Source organism: Lynx rufus, unplaced genomic scaffold, assembly GCF_022079265.1.
Source record: "Lynx rufus isolate CCGP_SWC_20201006 ecotype Redwood Valley unplaced genomic scaffold, mLynRuf1.p SCAF_20, whole genome shotgun sequence".
Taxonomy (NCBI): domain Eukaryota; kingdom Metazoa; phylum Chordata; class Mammalia; order Carnivora; family Felidae; genus Lynx; species Lynx rufus.
The window spans coordinates 10,233,657-10,254,761 of record NW_025814835.1 but is presented as its reverse complement, the minus strand read 5'-3'; the positions used below and the strand labels follow the sequence as shown (position 1 = coordinate 10,254,761).

General features: G+C 42.4%; 1 protein-coding gene across 1 annotated transcript; it reads right to left on the bottom strand.

Moving 5' to 3' along the window:
* Positions 1-15,680: 15,680 nt before the first annotated feature.
* DSEL (dermatan sulfate epimerase like) lies at positions 15,681-20,328 on the bottom strand. Its single transcript, XM_047086336.1, has one exon. It carries the CDS (start codon positions 19,468-19,470, stop codon positions 15,832-15,834), a length of 3,639 nt encoding a protein of 1,212 aa, XP_046942292.1. The 5' UTR covers positions 19,471-20,328; the 3' UTR covers positions 15,681-15,831.
* Positions 20,329-21,105: the final 777 nt, after the last annotated feature.

The following is a 21,105-nucleotide window of genomic DNA, read 5'->3' as shown; positions in this document are numbered from 1 at the left end:
CGGGGTGGCCGTGGAAGCTATCATTCAGGGCAGAGATCCCTGAAGGATCAGAGTCAGATGAGAAGGAGAAAGGAAATTGAGATACAGGTGATCCTCGGTATTAGAAGATTCGGTCTTTGCAAACTTGCCTCTCTTAAAACTTACTTGTTACCCCTCTCCCCAATCAATGATCATGACACATGTCATTTGCAGATATGCACAGAGTGGCAAAAAATCCGAGTTGCCTGCCTCAAGTGTGCCCAGTGGGGGTTCAACAACGTGGGGGTGGGGGGGTTCTGCCTTGTTTCAGCTCCCTTACTGTAAACAAGTGTGCTCTTCAGGGTCAGTTTCATGACATAGTTTTCACATCTGTGGGGCTGTGGGTTGGTGACCTTTAAAGAATAGTGAAAGAAGTGCCCTCTCGTGTTTCGAGACACAAAAAGGCTGCGTCGTACCTCTCAGAGAAAGTGAGTTCAGATAAACTTTGTTATAGAGCTGTTGACTGTGACTTCAATGTTGATAATGAATTATTGATGTGTATTAAATAAGGTATCTTTAAACAGAAATACACATAACACAAGGTTATGGATTGACTGGTTAGTAAAAACATAGGGACCAGAAGACCAAAGGAACATAAATAACCTTGTATTTTCCTGTAGGAGCAACGGGGCCGTATTCACTAATTCAGTGTTTGTGTTGAGTTTAGAAAATAAAACATATAAAATAAACAAGAAACTACTGTAATTATAATGGTGATTGTCTGCTTAATACAATAGATCTCAATCTGGGCTACCCAATGAAATCCCCTGGAGGGAGAACATTTTTTCAATACAGATACCTTGAACCATTCCAGGCCGAGGGAAAAAGAATCTGGGATGTGAAAGCCTCTGCACGGATATGTTTCTAAGTGTTCTCAAGTAATTCCAGAAATTTGTATTTTCTACCAAAGTTATAGCTCGTAAAAGTGGAAGGCGTTGGATGGAAGGCCCCTCATTTCTGAACTGAGCTCTCCTGGCCTTCGTGGCTCATGACACCATCTTGGAAACGGCATGCACCCGCTAAGGATGGTGAACTGGCATGCTACGAGCGGAAGAAACTGTGTCCCTTATTACCTCAGGGTTGCATTCACCGGCGGTTGGATTCTGTATCTATGGACCTTTCTTCCACAGGAGAAAAAGAAAGATGTGCGTTGTAAGCCCATTTTCTGTTATCTACAGCCAGACTCTCCCCAGCCTTCTACCTCATAGCTTCCTTACCGTCACCTGCCTTCAGACCAGTATAACCGATCTCACGCAGTCAACCTCATTATGCCCGTTATGAACTGCCGCTCACTCCCCAAATACCAAGACAATGACATCACTCCTCTTGGCTACACTCTAAAAGCAAGCGACATTGTTCAGAACTATTTCCAACCTTTCTCCAGCTCCCGATATCTCAGGACCTCAGCCAGTCAAAGCCTCCACATCCTCCACAACCCCAAGGCACATGCCTTTTCCTCTCTTGTCCCCACTCTAAGTCGGCTGACCCCAGAGGGTGTTTCTTCTTTTGAACTTGATTCAACTGTTGCCCATGCTTTCTTCTGGTCTCCTCCCACCTGGTTGGAAGATACCTTAGATTTTACTATAAGCAGTAATTTCAATGTCTCAAGAATCTCGGTTCCAAAGATCTATCTCTTAAAGCCTTGCTTCCTACCTTACGGTGAGTGGGTCCCTGACAAAAGTCTATGGCACCACCAGAACCTAGGGTCCTCTGTAATGCTGTGTCCTAAGTCTCATATCCCCCTAAGCCTCTCTCCCTACAATCTATCCCCTGCACACAACCTCACCTCACATTCTTTTATCGTGTCACCTCATGGTGCAATGGCCACATTCTGGTCAATCCAGTTTTCCAGTGTTTTCCACACTTGCAGGGGTGCAGCTGAACAAGGTTGGGAGAAACTATGTGTCTAAATGCAGAGTCATTCCCACCACGGGGGTCCTGAGGGCTACCGACGATATTGCAACCCTGCCCACCCCCCACTCTCTTTACCCTCTCATCTCCTGGATGACTACTCTATGGCTTCTTCTCTCACCTCCAGCCTCCAATACTTGCCCCTGCCATGCATTCTCAGCCATCGATACCTATTTCACAAAGAAAACAGAAGGAGCTACAGATAACTGGTATCATGGGTTCCAAGTGCTGTTCACCTAGGACTGTACGCACAGCAAACTTACAAGAGTTAGTGTCAAAAAGAGACAAATTTTAGGCCAACAGAAATTGGGAAAATATTAAGGTAAACTTAAATAGAAAAAAAACATAGACACAAAGAAACCTGTGACAGCTTGATGGAATAGAAAGGAAGAACAAAAAAAGCAAATACGTGGATAAGTGTAAATAAATGTTGGGTATGGAAAAGAGTAATATTTACTTTTCATTTTTCTATAAGCCTCAAAATAATACAAATAAGATGCATTGCTTCTAAACCAGTAAACAGTAGGGAAGGAAAAAATTTTCAAAATAATTTAAGAAGGAAGAAAATGAAGGGGCACCTGGGTGGCTCGGTCAGTTAAGCTTTGGACTCCTGATTTCGGCTCAGGTCACGATCTCACGGGTGGTGAGGCTGATCCCCACTTTGAGCTCTGCACTAACAGTGAGGAGCCTGCTTAGGATTCTCTCTCTGTTTCTCTCTCTCTCTGCCCCTCCCCTGCTCTCTCTCTCTCTCTCTCTCTCTCCAAATAAATAAATTATAATCTGTTTACAATGTATTTTGAAAACATGAGGCCAAAAATGTTTTAAAACATCAAGGCGAAAATTACATGATAGGCTAATACTTTGAGAGGAAGTTTGTTATCTACCATCAGCGAAAAAAATTGTTTGGCCAAAAGCGATGCTCAAAAAAAGACAGTCACTACATGAAGGCTCTATTCATGAAATTTACAACAAGTACTGTATATAACATGCATATATCCCTTTAAAATGACATAAAGCTTTTACAGGAATTAAAGGATTAGGAAAAACTCATATGGATACACATGTTTTGAATAAGGGAATTATCAGGCTAGAGCCAGCAGATTTTCAGAACCTCATACCCAACAAGTGAAGAGTATCCACTGTTTATACAACACACAGAGCATTTATAAACATGTCCCAGACGCCAGCCCATATCCATCCAGAGGGCCTTACGTTTGACAAAATTGCCGCCATCTAGCTCGCAGCTTTAGTTTCTGACTTCAACATACAGAAGATAAAAACTGACAGCAAGATATAACTTAGAGAAGCCCTGTAAATACAGGAATACTCATGGTCATATAAGAGATCACACTGGAATTCAGAAAATACTTAGAGGGCATAAGGGGGAAACTACATATTAAACTGCGTGCATACGATGAATATGATTTTACAGTTAACTTGGTGGCCTTAAATTAACATAATAAAAAGAATAAATATTTTTAAATGAGCGTAAAAAACAAAACAACAACACCTCCTGACATCCAGAAGTTGGCCCGTTGCCATCAGTGAGGTGCGGTGTCCTCCTGTTGACCATAGATCATTTCAAAGAACAAAGCAACGCTGTGACTACGATGGGTCAAGACAAAAACAGGACAGCTCCACAACTGTGTCTGGACACAGAAAAAAACACGAATATTTTCCAGCTACGGAATCCTACACGCATCCCTCTCATCGTATAGGGGTGATGGCCACTCCTTTATCAATTACAGATTTAGCTTCTCTCTAATTTTCCCTCCTACTAGATAAGATTTCTCCAGATACCCAATCATAGAATTACCCTATTTCCTGACAGCAGCTAATTTAGAGCCAAGTAACACTATTTCTATCCTTTTTACTGTAATAAACACGAAATCTTGTTTGTTCCTGATGGTTTTTGGGTGGCGGGCATTGACCAAAAAATAACAGGCCATACGATTAAAGATACAAAACACAACAACAGCAAATTAGAGAAAAAAAAATAAAATAGGATAAAGGAAATATGTAAATCAAAAGCCAATATACAATATCAAATAAACAGAAAATAGTCAGAAGAACAACAACAACCAAAAGTTAGTCTTTTAAAAGACTTTTATGAAAGGAAAACCCTGATCAAGGAACACGCACTAGGCATGGGAAAAATTTGTGTGAGGGGTGGATGATTAGAGAGAGGCAGTAGAATACATTTTGAGCAAATTTAGGTCAATACATGTGAAGGTTTAAAAGAAAAGGACAAAGTCTTTTGTCCAAAATAGGCTTTAAAATAAACACATGACCTAAATAGAATAAGCCAATAACATCAAATACAATTGTATACATAGCTAAAATGTTTCTAGAAAGAAAGCACAATGACCAGTTGGTTTTACAAATGAGTTTTAACAAATATGCTTAGTATTAGATCATTTGAATCTTATGCAAACTCTTCTGGAGAATATAAAAATAGAACATCCTCAATTTATTTTCTGTGACAAGTAAGTTGACTTCAAAATTAGACAAGTACACTATAAGGAAATCACAATTACAAGTGTTGATGTCAACATCTTAAATTCAATATTATCCAACTCAATTCAGCAACATATAGAAATAAAATGAATCATTCCTAGGCTGGTTTTATTCCAGCAAGTCAAGTGTGGTTTAATCTCAAAAGGAAACAAAAAACAAAAAACATGTTCACATATGTGTCCTACATTAAAAGATAAAGGCAAAATAACATGTGGCTATCACAATAAATGGTGAGAAAGCATTGAATAAATCTCATCAGGCATTAGTGATAAAAAGTCGTTTCTCAAACCAGGAACAGAAGGGAATACCACATAGTGATAAGGTGAATCTACCGGAAGACACACAGCATCCATTTGCTCAGTGGTGAACTGTAAAAGCACTCCATTTACATTAGAACAGTACAAGAACACTCACTACTAAATCCATTCGATATTTTCTAGGAGGCCCTAGCATGTGCAGTAAGGACATTAAAAAGTCGTAAGATTAGAAGGAAGGGAATATAATTCTCAGTTACACATTATACAACCTCCTATGTAAGTACAATTAACAGGTAAATCATTAAATTAATAGGAGGATTTGATAAGTTCCCTGATACAATATAAATACACAAAAATCAACTGCTTTTCTATATACTGGCCTCAGTTAGAATTTATAATTAAAATATATATATCACCCGCTCTAATAATAATATATAAAGTGCTCAGACTTAAATCTATCAAAAGATTAACAAATGTATTATATAAAGGAGAAATATCATGCTCCGGAAAGAGACTAATTAACACAAAGAGGTGAATTTTCCAATATTGACGTAACGCACTGACAATTAACGTGTATTGTTCTTTGTTTGTTTGCTTTGAGGAACTGTGCGAGTTAATTCTAAAATGCACATGGAGGGGAAAGAGAATAAAAAGACTTGTCTTGCCAGACTTCAAGGCTAACAAAAAGACAACAGTAATTAAGACAGTGTGGTATTATCATTGGCGTAATCAAATTTGCCAGCAGAACAAAGAAGAGAGCTCAGATATAGACTCACACAAAACACAAGGACCCGGTATGTGGCAGAGGGGCATCGAAAGTTGGTGGGAAAGAAAAGGTTATTCAATCTTTTCCGTCTGGGACAGCAGATTATTTACACAGGGGAAAAAAAAAAAAAACACAATTCTTGGAACAAGACAAAATCTGTGACAAATGGACTCTAAAATGAAGCCCAATTATCACAACTCCTGGTGTCCACGTTCCGTGCAATCCCTTTCCTTTGGCTGTGGGTGGGGCCTGCGACTTGCTTCTAACCACAACTGATTAGGTGTCTCTTGTTTGATTAGGCTACATTGCTAGCACTTTTCCTATTAATTCTGTCTCATCCTGTCCTTTCTGAGGTGAACTCACATATGGATAACTCCATCTGGCACATGATTGAGGATGGGCTCTGGCCAACAGGCAGAAAAGAACGGAGGCTTTTAGTCTGACTCTTGCTCAGAAGCACAGGAGCTCAGGTGAGCCTCAGATGAGAGCCCAGTCCTAGGCAGCCCCCCCTGGATGGCAACTTTGTGAAAAACCCCGATTCCTGGATTCCTGACCCAGTAAAGCCACGCCTGGATTCCTGACCCACAGAAACCGTGAGATGAAAATGTGTTGTCTTAAGCCATTATGTTTGTGAGAGTATTGTTTTACAGCAATAGATCGTGACAAAAAAATGTAAAATGCTCAAAATAAAATAGAGAACATTTTCTGTGCTAAGGCCTTGGAGAAGATTCTTTAACACGATGCACAGACAGTATAAATAACAAAGGAAAAAACAACAACGTATTCGCTCACATTCAAATGAGGAACACCTGGGTATCAAAATACATCACAAAAGTGACAGTCCAAGGACCACGAAAATATACACTGAAAAGTTATTGACAACACATACGACCAAAAAAAGGGTTAGTATTATTAATATATGGTAAACTTCAATGAATCAATAGGAAAAAAAGAAAGAACTCAATAGAAAAATGGATGAAAGAGAGGAATATGGATTTCATTTCACAAAAGAAACACAAATGGAAATAGTAAAGAGTACTACGTGTGTGTGTGTGTGTGTGTGTGTGCACATACACACCAGGGTGTATATGCTGTATGTCCTTAATATTCGAAAGCCTGCAGATAAAGACAAAAATATGACACCCTTCACTTCCATCTTTGTCTTTCCACATCCAGGAAAAAAAAAACAAATGTGACTCCCTTACCCCAGCAGAGAGGAAAATATTTTAAAAGTCTGAAAATGTCATGTCTAGGGGAAAATTTGGAGCGACAGAAACTTTTCCATAATGGCTAGAGGGTTAATTTGTACAATCTAGAAAATAATAACTTGGCATCATCTTGATGTTGAGGATATGCTTTCAGTCTTACACACACACACACACACACACACACACACACACCAGAAAGGAGGTTGGAATGGGGGTGTGGAAAGGTTCTAGGTACAAACAAAACACAGTAACAAAATTCTTACAATGGGGACTTTAAAGAACATATCCAACTTTTACATGCGATGTCTGAATTTTCACAAATTAGGTAGATTTCCCAAATCCATCAGGATAAAAGATAAAACATGGCAAGTTCAGATACTAATATCCTCATACGATGGGACACTACCACGTTGAAAATAAGTGATCTCCACCTACAAACATCCATAGGCATTAGATAAACAAAATTTTGAGTAAAGAAAAGCAAGTTGCACAAAAATATACACAGTATGTCATTGTTTAGATAATGTTTGAAACCATGCAAAAATATACATGATGTTGAAGGATAAACACATGTGTGGAGCTGTAAAGAAAAGCAAGGAAATAGTAAACACAAACCCAGGATAGATGTTCCCTCCGGGATCATTGTTGGGAGCGGGAGGATGTAATAATGGAAGGTTAGATGGAAGGCTTAACTACCAGTAGTAATTATGGATGATGGGTACACTCTTGCTCATTTTATTAATTTCTTTTTTTTAAGTTTACTTATTTTGAGAGAGACAGCGAAAGAGAGCATGCACGTACACGGGCAAGGGAGGGAAGGGAGAGAGGGAGGGAGAGAATCCCAAGCAGGTTCCACACTGTCAGTGCAGAGCCTGACACAGGACTCCATCTCACGAACGATGGGATCATGACCTGAGCTGAAATCCAGAATTGGATGCTTAACCACCTGAGCTACCCACGTGCCCGTTATTAAATTTTCTTGTATCACATATGCTTTGTAGAGTATGTGAATATAGAATTCCTCACTCTTAAGCTCCAACTCTGGCCACAGAAACTTATCAATATCATAGAGGACAGCTCTGACTTCCACATAGGGTCATCACAACTTTTCAGTGTCAACATATTAGTGTAACCTAATTTGCATATCCGCAATACCTACAATTTGAGTCTTGGGAGAAATGGAGCCATCATACGCAGGGATCAACACAACAGTGTCTTCTAATTTGCATAGAGTGAACCATATCACAAAACCCATCACAAAACCAGATTTCCTGTCTATCAGTGGTATAAACCCTACTATCATAGGTCACCCAGGGCTCTTGGATCCAACCCAGAGGTACTTTCTTTTTTGCACTCATTGCTGAGGAAGGTGGAGTTTCTGGCTGGAGGTGCTGGAATTTGTTCCTGGGTCTTTGATACACAGTCATGGAAGAGAGAAAGCATCCAAACCTACAGAGCAGAAACCAAAGGATAAGACAGTATAGAATTTTACTCCAACTCAAAGAATATGTGTGAATGACACATGATTTCACAGAAAAGAAAAGATTCTATACAGATCTGATCGTTGTATATTGATGTCATCTTTGCTACGTCTGGTGTTATGGTGAGTAATCATCACATATGCAATTTGGATATGCTATACCTCCAACTGGTTTCCACTTCTTCCACCGTAGCTAGTGGGGTAAATGCAGTGTTCACACATAGTCTTGCACACCGCAGCTTTCACGTTCATCTCATAATAAATAAGTGGAAAAAAACAAAATAGAAAAACTACAATGGTTACAATATAGAATTAACACGTCAATTGTAGAGTTGTGACTGTACACGTCTGTGCGACTCGATTGATCTATTAACTACCGCACTAAAATAGATGACACCTTAAATACTAAAACCACAATGTAAAAGACCAGAGAATTGTAGGGGATCCCAAAGAGGAAATGAGTACCGCTCTATTATGCTTTCACATGTGATTTTATTTAATCCATGCATCGACGCTGGGGGAGGTTTACAGAGAGGGAAATGGAGACTTAAAATGAAGAAAGGCGCCCAAGCCCTCACAGCTGTTCAGCATCTACTGACCTAGCGCTTTGTGTTCAGTTTTGTTTTCATTTCAAAGCTCGTCTAATACATAAAAGTGTTATAGAAATGTAACATGGTAACAGAAATGGCTCCCTTCAAACGAAGCCAGGAAATGGCGGGAGTAAGGTACAAAGAAGGCCGGTGAAAGTCCCGCAGGGGTCTTCTGTTAGTTTTTTCCAGAAAACCTCATGCCTCTTGCAGGGAGGAAACTCGGCCAAGTTGTGTGTGTATTCAAGCACGCACTTTCTACTCATGTGTTCCACAGTGGACGATTTTTGATAGCTTTAGGGATCGTTCTATAAACAGTGTTGGGTAGAAGATAAGAGTAATAACTGAATGTATGTACAATTCGGTTTATTTTGGGAAGTGTGAAGAAAGAACCTCCTGTGTTGGTACTCATAAGCCCCCTGTAAGCGTGCTGTGCACGGTTAGCACTGAATTAGCCACAGGAAGCAGGCTGATGTCTTAAAATGAGGATTAACGCCACCTATTTTGTGTAGGCCTGACTTCTGTTAACTGTATCCTTTACATGCATGTATCTTTTTCTGGGTATCTTATGAAAGCAATTCCATCACGTCTTGGTTGGAGTATCATGTGCCTCTACCTCCAAATAACCGCTCCCCCCCTTCAAAGTTTTTTTTTTGTGAAACAACACGTTAAGGCATCAAATTAAAAAGGCTTCATATGGTTAAAATAGCCATATTTTAAAATCCCATGTACTTTAAACAAATCTACAACAAAACTAATCTTTCGGAAGAAGGTGAAGGAATAAATGAATACATAATTACAACAATAAATAAATGCTAGAAAAACCAGGCTGTAGTCTTTCACCGTAGTGCAATAAGGGTTTAGAGCGTATCTGCATCCTGCAATAAATAAGGTAAGGAGCGTGTTATGCATTGTTCGTAGAGGGAGGCCAGATTTTATGCAGAGACTAGAGTGTTTATACTGCTCATGTTCTAAATGAGACCAGTGACAGTGATTGGGAGCTAAACTAGTTTCCAAAAAAAAAAAAAAAAAGAATGTAGAGCATCGCAGATGTCACATGTGTGTGAAAGTCTGCTCCCTGAAACCACTAAGAACAATGCATAATCCCAAGTTTGGAAATAGAGAGGAAGACAACATATGGGAGAACATCATATATCTCAGACATTTGAAAACCCGAAACACATAAGTAAAATTCAACGTCAGTGTTAATACACTTCCAAGGAAAATTGCATTGGATCTTAAGAAAGTGCAATACAAAAATAGTTTAAACAAAACAGAAAGCACAATTGCAATGTACTACAGAAAAGATCTGCTCAAATTACAATTTATATTTTTTTTTCTCAAGTTTTAACCACAATAAGATTTCAAAGAGCGTTTTCAATCGTTCAGAGAATGATTAATGCAATTGTTACAGGAGCCACTCTCCTTGGGCACCTTGCTTTCTGTGTTCCAACTTCCTCCCACCCCACCCTCCCTCTTTGGCTCCCTCCCTCCCTTCTTCCCTCCCTTCCTTCCCCTCTTTCCCTCCCTTCCTGCTGGTATTATTTACACGGTGGAGAAAAGACCAGATTTTTTTTTTCTTTTTCCTAAAATGAATTCTACTTGAATACATTTGATTGTTAGTCACAGATTTGACAAGAGGTTTCACTTCCACTTGGTGCAGGCGCCTTTGAACTGGAATCGCTGTGAAATGCAAAATGAGAATGTGTTTCTTTCTAGTCCCCGCTAGACTGCCAGCTCCATAGGTTTCGTTCACCACCGCATTCCCAGTACTGAGAGCTGTGCCTGGCAACGTGGGTCTGGAGGTTCTCGAGAGGAGGGAGAGGAAAAATGCTACTGGCCAGCGGGACTCTGCATGGAACACACAGCCCTCTCTTTCTTCCTGTCATGACTAGCAAAGATCTGCAGGAGCGCGTGTGCACACACACACACACACACACACACACACAACCGGTCAGACCACACTCCCACATCCTTTCCCCTTCAGAGTTGCTCGTGATATCCACCTGTAGACCAAACTACTTTGTCCTAAACGTGTTGGGGTAGTTGAGCGCGTGAGAGCGGAGAGAGCACAAGTGTTGGTTTTCTTTTATTTGCGCTACTTTTTTGGAAAAGGCTGCTTTTTAATGGGACTTATGACACCTAGAGCCAAAACCTAGTTCAGAAAAAAACGGGGCGGGGGGGATCTCTCTCCAAGTTTACCAACCACAACTTCCTCTGACTCAGTAAACGGCTCCCTTTCCTCACATCCACCACTGAAGAAATAAACCAATCGTGTCCATGCCAGGACAGACAACACTGTTTGGTGTCTTTCCTCCGGTGACAGTCCCTACCTGGCACATGCCCCTCTACCGCTTTTTCTTCCCGATGAATTCCTATTAGCTTTGCAGCCTGGAAACACTGCTCATTCCTCACACAGCAGGGCCATCGTCAACCGAGTTTTGTATTCTTACCTCACGCTAGTCAATATCTCGACAGTAGATACCCAAAAATAGGGTGAATAAATGAACTGATGAATCGTTAAGTCCACTGGAAACTCCTTTACAAAAATGTATTTCCCACGGAGATAATAGGGGTTTTGAATTTACCTGTAAAATAAGTACCATATACAGTTGCGAGGATTTTAACAAGACATGTGAAAACCTTACGGTCCAATGTGTAGCACATCAGAGACTAATTCACCATAGAGCCTTCTCTTCCGTGCCAATTCTGTGCACCACAGACTCGAGAATGTCTCGAGCAACCTTCTTATGAGCGGTATCACAAAGCACGAAGATCTCAGCCACGGCAGTGGGGGCGGATGCAGGGCACAGGTGCATAGCACCGAGATATGCTTGCCATTCCGCAAGTGGGATGACGTATGCAGCCGAGTGACACCGAGTCCAAGCCAGAGACGGGGCCGGGATTGAGTTAGGGGAGAGGGGACAAGCGTGTCAGTGAAGGGGGCAAGTTTCGCAGCTGAAATAATGAGGCTGTGGGTCCCTATTCAATGCGTCTCCCGTTTCCCAGCCCCTGCCTTCTCAGCCCCACATAAAATCCTCACGGTTCCCCAAAGATCTCAAGAGAGCTATTGCAAAATTATCCCAACCAGAGCCAAGTTGCTTTTAGCTTTTTATTTATTAACAGTGGAGTCCTGTTATACATACTGTTTCAGTAATTCTGTTTATGATCTTCAGTCTATCTTTTCTTCACCGAGGAACTGGGTAAGTGTGAAAGAAAAACAAAACAAAACCAAACAAAAGGTCTGGAAGCCTTAGCTCAATCTGTCTTCGGAAACAGAATTAAACATGTATACGTTACTTGGACTCCATAGAACCTAAACTCCTATAAATTACAGCTCAAGCATCTACACGTGACGTAGCGAATGTTAGGATCTGCTGTGTCAAGTTCCTATCATCCTTGGTGCAAACATCAGTCATTTAGTTCTTGCAATATTATTTGGAGTTTTCTGCCAACGTGAAGGGAAATCAAGACACTAGTGACGTAATGGAAAAAAACTGCCACGGCAGCCATTTTTTGATGTCTTAGACATACTTTAGTCAACATTTACATAAGCAGTAAACGGCCCACATATGAAATTCCTTGATGTATCCTGTTAGGCATCCTTACCTCTGAACATGGTATTACATACTGCCTCCTATTTACGTTTCTGCTGAAGAAATCAGTGAATATTTTACTAATTATCATCAGTTAATCGAGCCAGTGGAATGTAGTGATGTTAAAACCGTTGCTAACGTCTACTCCCAGATAATTGGATAGACTTCACATTATCGAGAATGGCTAGGATCTTTGACGAGGCACCCGAAAGGGCTGGTAAAGAACGCTAATCCAGTAAGTGGTACAGGGGTAACATGTTTAAGATGCGCTGGTGTGTGTGGAGGGGAGGTTCTACAAATACGCTTGCTGAGGGCTCTGTGGCAAGTCCCTGGCCGTGACTCAGAGTTTAACACCCTGTTCTCCCCAGGCCATTTACTAATTCCCTGTTGGTTTAAAGAGACAGCCGATCAAGTGTCTAATATTTGGGGTCTAGACCTAATGTGCATGCATTCTTGTCATTTGCTTTCAACTTGCACCTCTCTAGGTTTCTATCAATTAATTTTAAGCATAGTCACAAATTCATCTTCCTTTTCTTGAAGAGTCTCCCAGTTCCTAGCCTCTCCAGACTCTGATTACAAGAAGCTCAATTCTGGACATGGCCTTTTTCATCCTAAGTGACTAATCTGCATTTCAAACTCTCCAGAACCCTATTACTACCACTGGGTTTGTTACTTTTGCCAGCAAAATTCTTTTTTTTTTTAATTTCAAGACTTAAATTTCATTTTAATAACAGCTTTTATCCCAATTAGGCCTATGTTTGCAGAAGTTAACAAAGAAAGGGGTTAATCTTACCGAGAGGACAGGTATTTCCTTTAGAAGTGTCACGTAGTGACAATCATCCCCGTAATTATTTTCCAGATGGTAACAATAAAACTAGATGTGGAGGCTACCCGGATTTATCTGAGGCTAACACCCTAAGGATGCAAGACCAGCACGTCCTGGGAGTTAACCACCTTAGGAATTGCGATTATGTGGCGGGGGGCCCCAAGCACGAACACATGTGTGCACGTCCAATGGCCGGGTGGTCCCTCACCCCTCACACTCCTCACAGGGGAATCTGCAAATAGAAATCTCCTCCGGCAAATTCTCCCTTGGGGTGGGAGTGGGTGAGGACAGTGACAGGAAAAGTTCACCTTGGCATTGCTATGTGGCGGTGAAAGTTAGGACACTGTGAAGATCATTGTAGTAAGTATGTCCCTTTCTGGGGCGCCTGGGTGGCTCAGTCAGCCAAGTGTCGGACTTTGGCTCAGGTCATGATCTCTGATCTCACAGTCCGTGAGTTCGAGCCCCGCATCGGGCTCTGTGCTGACAGCTCGGAGCCTGGAGCCTGCTTCGGATTCTGTCTCCTTCTTCTCTCTGCCCCTCCCCCACGCGCACTCTGTCTCCCTGAAATATAAACAAACACTGGGGAAAAAAAATAAAATAAAATATGTCCCTTTCTTTAGCTATCAAGAACACGTTCCCATATTCATTCACAGAACCAGTCTTTTTCATTTTCCCCACCTCTCCCGATTCCCCCCACATCTTCAACCTGGTTCTTCAACCTGGTTCCCCCTGCTGCCCATGGGGGTGTTTCCACCAAGTTCAGAGGCAGTGGTACAGCTTCTGCTTTCTTCTGTGACCTGCACCCATTTGTAATTCTTGCCCTGATCAGACCTGCTATTACTGGCCACCCAAAGCCTTTTCCCTGGATCTGATCTGACATCACACGTCCCGGGAACTGACAGGAGACACACAGACTACGACCAACGACAGAACGAGTGCTGTCACCCGCGCGGCAGTGTTACGTGCTTGTTGCTGGTCCTGAGACAGGAAGAGTAACCTCCCTGGAGAATACCTGTGCAGACTCAGGTCTTTGGCTGCCCTCTCCACTTATATTAATATGATATTCGTTCACTTTGACATTGGAGCGAGAAAGCAGCGAGCGATGGGAAGGAAGTACATGGGGAGGGGGGAGGAGCGGTCTGTGTTCACACTCTAATGGAAGAAAACTGACAGGCCACTTAGGGTTGGCCGGGCTGTAACATATCCACAGCCTCATCGCTCTGGAGGCACATTCTGACATAATAACAAACGACTGAGAAGGAACCGCTTTTATCTAGGTCAGAATGACAGACCCCCGAGTGCTCGAGAGCTTGGGGGAACCACAGTCTGAAACGTCAGGAAGACAGCAATCTGCACAGAGTTTTTCTTTCATCAGGGCTGGGCGCTGCCTAATGGTTTTCATCCAACGCGTTGTAATCACTCCACGGGCTTATAATGGCATGGCGTTTTGATTTCGGGGCCTACCAAAATAAAATGAACCACATCTCATGACGACTACATTTATAATAAGATGCAGATGGTAAAGGAAACAGATGCCTCTGACATCATCTCCCATTTGCCTTCAACTTTTGCAGACACTGGCAGTCTGTAAACTCATTCAAAGGGATGCAAGAGAGTCAGGCAGGTTTCCAACTCATTTCCAGCCTAAAAAAAAAACACTGGCAGCATGGGCATGGTTTTGAGTCGTACAGTGATCGTTCCACAAAAAGAAATCTGATTCTAAGTCTGTGTCGGGCTTTAACGCAAAATGAATCGTCAGGGGGTGGGGGTGGGGGGAATCCCCACAAACGTCCGGACTTCCACAATTAATAACCATCGACTGGCTTGCATGACAGTGACAGAAAGGACAGTGGGAGTGGTGGGATGGGAACAGCTGTAGCTCCAAGGAGGCAAAGAAGAGAAAAGAGAGTTTTAAACAGACAAGCAAGTCTAAAATACTCTCCCAGCCCTTGGTACCCAGGTTGTTCAAAGACTGACTCCTTATTACTTCTGAATAAAAAACTTAAAGGAGGCTTTTCAGGTCACTGTTTCTGACCTCCAAAGAAAAAAAAAAAAATGCTCATTCTGTATTTCCATCTGTATTTTCCAGAAGGAATCCTACAGTTATGATAGGAGGTTTCACCATTTCCCCAGTGATAGCACTGAACATTATACACAGTTAATTTTTTTTTTTTTTTTTGGTGCAAGATAAATGTGTTAGAAGATCTTTTAAAAAACATAAGGAACTTTTGTAGTCCATCTTGAAAGCAAGAGATGCTTGGGCAAAGCAGCAATTGAAAGGCCTTTTGCAGTGTTTGAGGTTCCCATATAGATCAGCACAGTTACAGGTGAGGGAGAGAGTTCGACGAAAGCCCGGAAAATCTTCCTACCTCCCCTGCCCACCATCCCATAACTTCCTCTGTGCCGCCGTAGCGGGAACATTGCAACAGAAAAAAAAAAAAAAAAAAGAAAACTTCAGAAACACAGGCAAGGAAAGCAGTGACGTAAAAATAAATCCCGCGAGGCCAAACATGGTGCCTATTTTTAAAATAATCTTTGTGCAAGTAACGAACGGAACACGCGCGCGCACGCACACACGTAGTACAAGAATAAACAAACTCTTCTAGTTCACGTCCACAAACCGCGTTGGCAAGTGTTAGTGCAAATGTCTGCTGACCTGCAGCGTTCAGTCCGTAAACTTTGGATATCCTAGACGCTCCATCAGTGTCCAGCAGATGTTCTCAATCAGTCTAATTTCATCTCTAGGCAAGTTTTGTTTCCAAACATTGGTGTTAGTTGGTGATATTTCCCCTTCATAGGGAAGATAGAAAAGGTTTGTGGAGGTGGCGAACAATATTTGGTTTAAACTAGCAGGAGACAAAGGTATTCCAAGAAAGGCAAAAATCCTTTCTGTGGTTTTCTGAGGAAAATGTACAATATCTTCAAACTTGATCAGCTGGTAGCTGGCGGGCAGCAAATCCGTATTTATTCTCAGCGCTGCTGCTGTGTTTGCGAGCCACAAATGAGACAACAGGGAGACTGCATTTGACTGGGATTTTGATAATTCTTTCCTCAATGATTCGTATTCGAGAGCGTAGCCTGAATTCAAGTTACATTTGCCTTTACCTCTCTCTATCTTAAACAGTTTAGCTAAGTGCTCTGGTACATTCTTCAAAGAGTAGAGACTGGGTTTGCTACTGTACAACATTGAATAGATCCATGCCCGAGGGTCCCTCACTATGTACAATGCCCTCATAGAAGCTCCTAAGACTTCTTGAAAAAAATGGAGCTTTAAGGTCCAGCTCCCGCTGCTTAAGCTGAGCACAGGACGTGCACTTGGGTAATAGACCAGGTGTCTCCTTAAAGCCCTAATATATTCAGCATCTCTATCAAAGGTGCCTTTCATTCTACTTCTTTGTTCGGGCAGAGACTCCCTCCTTTTCAGTTTTCTTTTTTTGTCCTTATTTGCTGTGAAGTATGGGGCCAGTTTACCCCGACTGGGTTCATGCAGATGGATGTTTTGCAAATGCAGTTTTGTGTCTTGAACTAAGGACTGCAACCAGCCGCGGAGCAAACGGAAATGCACACTGTGGATATCTGATGCCTTCCATTCGCAGGCATCTACAAACGAGTCGATTTCAAATTCAGTTTCAGGAATATCAATGTAGGTTGTAGGAACTCTGATGTAGAGAAAATCACTACTGTTGAAAAAAAGTTGTTTGAGGATTTCAGCTCCTGAACCAGGAAGTGAGGTAACGACAACACTGGGAAGGTCAGTGTGGGGCCCTTCTGAAGACACAGGCTTCGGGCTGGCCTCGGCCTCCGTCCTTGCCCATTTTGCACAGATGGGCTGCGTGCAGGTGCTCCACACGTCCAGCAGCTCAATAAACCACAAGGCAACAACAAGGACTAGGATCCACCGCATTAGCTTTCTAAAAGAAAGGTAAAACCGCCACTGAAAGGTTAAAATCACCAAGCTAATGCACAAAATCAACCCAACTGCTATATTAAATTTAAATCCAAAGGGGAAAATCACCCTATCTTGTTTTATGGGCTTTGCTATCGCTTGGGTGCCCAAACCAAATCGGGTTATTTGGCCCTGCTCAGCCACATTGGCAAAGCCACCAAAACCCAGGTAATCAAATCTTGTCTTCAGGTTGTGGTAGTCGGTTACAATGGACACAACATGTTCGGTATTATTGACATTGAGAGAGATCTGAAGTCCAGAATTGGAATTATCAACAAATCTGCAGCTGGAAACATTGACATATGGCCCATAAAAGACATACGCGATTCTTGTGATTGTGGATTCCATCTGAAACGTCACATTAACAAACTGCGTCCACCGTTTCTTAAATTCAGCAGCTTGCTCTGCTTCTTGTATACTAGCAATGGGACTATTGCCATGATGATCAAACCAGAACATTCTGTAGTGTGCATCCCATACATCCATCATGGCGCCATTATACCTGTTCATAAACCTATAGGGGATGTACTTAAAATCAATGTCCAGATTATGAAAGAAGGCACTGACAGATTTTATTGGGGAACCGTCCTGCCTCTCAACGTGATCAACGACGAGCAACGTTTGAGAATTTAAGAGAAGCAGAGCACGATACACGCTCTTCAGCTTCATTGCTGAAGAGTAAGCAGACACCGCTTCCCCACTCACAAACAGCATTTCTCCATGTTGGGAGGCAGTAATGATTTCCCCCGCTGCGTCACCAACCTCCTCGCCGGTCCACCTGAGCCACTGGCCACACTCTCCCAGCTGACCCTCCCAGGGCTGGTTACACTGGCTCGTAGGTGATGGAGCAAATACCAGCACATTGTTGAGGTGGCTCAGCTTGGGTCCGTAGAGAGCTTCCGAAACAAACACTTGTCCATTTGGGGCAAAGGTGAATGAGTTCTGATCTGGATGTTCGTGCCCTGGGTTAAAGCTTCTCCACCCGTCAATCCAGGAGTATGGCTGAAAGTGAACTATGTCGTACACGGCTCGGCCCCCCAGCTTCCCGGACTTAAAGGACACAAAGGTATTGGCCTGTGTGTTTGGCAAGCCAGCCCCATAAGTGACAACACCCCAGTTAGGGAACGTGTGCATGTTCGCAGTACCATACTCAGCAGGAGGCTGTGGGGTGAGCTGGGGATCGTACCAGATGTATTCGGTGTGAAGAGTACTCCACCTCTGGGCAGTGGAGGGGACCATTGGTCCATCTTTAGGCCGGTGCCTTCTAATTTGCTGAGCTAACCAATTTCCAGCTCCATTCTTTAAGATAAACTTATCCAAAAAAACTAACTGGCTCTCTGGACCATAAAACCAATTATAATTGGAATCTGCAATACCCACAGTTCTTTGGAAGCCTGGTAAGAGGGTGGCATAATAGAACCAAAAGTGCATCTTCAACCAGTTATTATCCAAGTTGTTGATACTGAAATGGCGTTGGGCTAGAAAAACGTACTGCGTGACTGATTTAGCCGTGTAGCTTCCATAGGCCACACCTTCATCCAAAGAACCATCGACAATATGATTCAAAAGGAACATCGTCTTTTCCATCACGTCTACGACGACCTGTTTCCATATGTTTGCTTTAGATCCTTTCTCTACCCCGGTCACCAAAGCCCCGGTGAGTAATGCTATCATATTAGTAGCTTGGTGATTATGGAGAAGTTGTTTGCCCCACGAACGGACCTTGGAATACTCATACATCTCCTCGGTAACAGCCCCTATTTTTTCCAGGTATTTTTGTCTTCGGTGGTCATCCAATAAGTTATATAAAAAGTCAAAGGCAGTGGCAAAACCCGTTAAGGAATGGCCGACAGGCACCTCATCCCCTGGTGCATTCTCCACTAGCCAGTCTTTGTAGCCAACCATCCTGTCCATGTATTCCAAGGCAAACTCAAAGGCAACTTTGTCTTCTGGGCACAACAAACAGTACAATGCTAAAGGAGGCAGATTGTTACCATAAATTTCATTCCACTTGGCAGCAAAATCGGCATGCTTGGGTGGAGGTAGGTAGTATGTGGGGTTGGACAGCATAACTGTTACTGCACTTCTGATAGCTCTAAACAGATGCAAATGGCTTGTACGAGACTTCTGTCTCATGGCCTGGATTTCTCCAGCATCGAAATACAAACTTGGATGAAGCATACTTTTCTTCAGCTTTTGATTGGGCTTGAAATCTTGTACTTTCTGTGTCTTAAACTGATCTACGTCATCTGCGAAAACTGCCCAGTCAGAGTAATTGCTCACAGATTCCTCAAAAGTAGAGAAAGCAAACATCACTAATGCTAAAAACAAGACATGTCCTGTAAACATCAACGCCATGATCCATCGGGGAGCTCCCTTCCTTAGGCATACAGGTCACACACAGTGCTCAATGTGTTTCCCATCTGCTCAGTATAAAACATACATTTAAGGCCCCGAAAAAACAAAGACTGTAAATCATATATGCTGTGAGATCCAGCTGACATTCGGTTCATTCAAAGCAAGCAGGGTTGCCAAGAAGAGAAAACGTACACTATCTGTCTGCCTGGCAGAGCTCTGCTTCCAATACAACTTCAAGGAATGTTACAACCTCTAATGTTTCCATATCGCACACCAAGCAGTGGTATAGTCAAACATACCATGAATTCAGGATTTACTTCCTTTCCGTAAATCTAACATGAGGAGTCAAAACACACATTGTAGGGGGAAAAAAAAAAAAAGAATAATCACTCCGAAATCCAAATGAAGAAGTCGTTCCTAGGATGGGAAACCAACACTAGTGATCACATCACCCACGCGTACGATGCGGGTGAGGGGTGTTTGCCCAAAGGAGTCGATGAACTACTGAAATTCTCGGAGTCCACTTGGTTGTTATTCCCTTCCACTTTTTACACTTTTGCTTTGAGATTTTTTTCTTCTTCCATTTTTGGGAAAAGAACATCCTCAACAAGTGTGCAAAGTCCCACTTGGCTTTGAAAAACTCAAACTTTCTGCCCTCATTTCAAATCTGTCCTGTTCAGGCTTGCTCATCGCCTATTATGACCCAGAGAAAGTATTCTCATATCTTCTTTTATCAGCTTCATCCGTACGATTATAAAAATCTAACCGCTTCAGCCACCTAGGTGCTTCTTTTCCAATCATGAAGTAACCACCAACTGGGAAAGAAAACTCCCCTTTCACCGAGAGTGACGGTTCTTTTCTGCTCCTTTTTCATGACACTCCTTTCTGGGGGAAAAACACAAAAAAATGCTCTGAGGCTACAGATAGGCTAGGAGGGGACATGAACTGATGATTTAAATGTTCTACAACCCCTTGACAGAAATTGTAGCAAAGCCATAAAATCTGTCCTTGAATACAATCTCAGCTCAAGTGACTCTTTTCTCCCCCCCCCTTATACTTTTAAATGCACGTATTAGGCTAACAATGAATGGTGGCAGGTGACAAGCACCTACGTGATGTAACTTTCCTGCAGTATTTTAGCCGTGGCTTGCTGTACTCATTGAACACGTTTTAATTCAAGTGCAGTTAACACAAAGATGAGTCCTGCATCATTCTTGTCCTTTGGGTCACAAGGGACTTTGTCCCTGGACAAAAAGCGAAAGTTGAAAGGACCTTTTTGGTTCCGGTTGAGGGGGTAGCTTTGACGGGATCAAAAGGTGCCTTTGTATGGGAAACTACCAAGATGATCACGTTTCTCCAAGGAGAAATCATATGCCGGTGAGTGGGAGCAAGAACGGCAGTCCTGCTCCAATCGCACCTGTAGCCTCGCCTTCCATCCTTTCAAGAGGCCACGAGAGGGAGCTCGCACCCAGACTTAAGGTGCAGCTTCGCCTCTGCCCGGCTCGGCTTTGGAAGAACCGAAGCAAGTTTCAGTCTTGGACAAGTCTCCTCTCCGTAGGAAACATTAACGCTAGAGTTTCCTGAACCGCCCCGCCTGTTGCATATTTTCATTCGCCTCCTACCAACGTGCCGCCC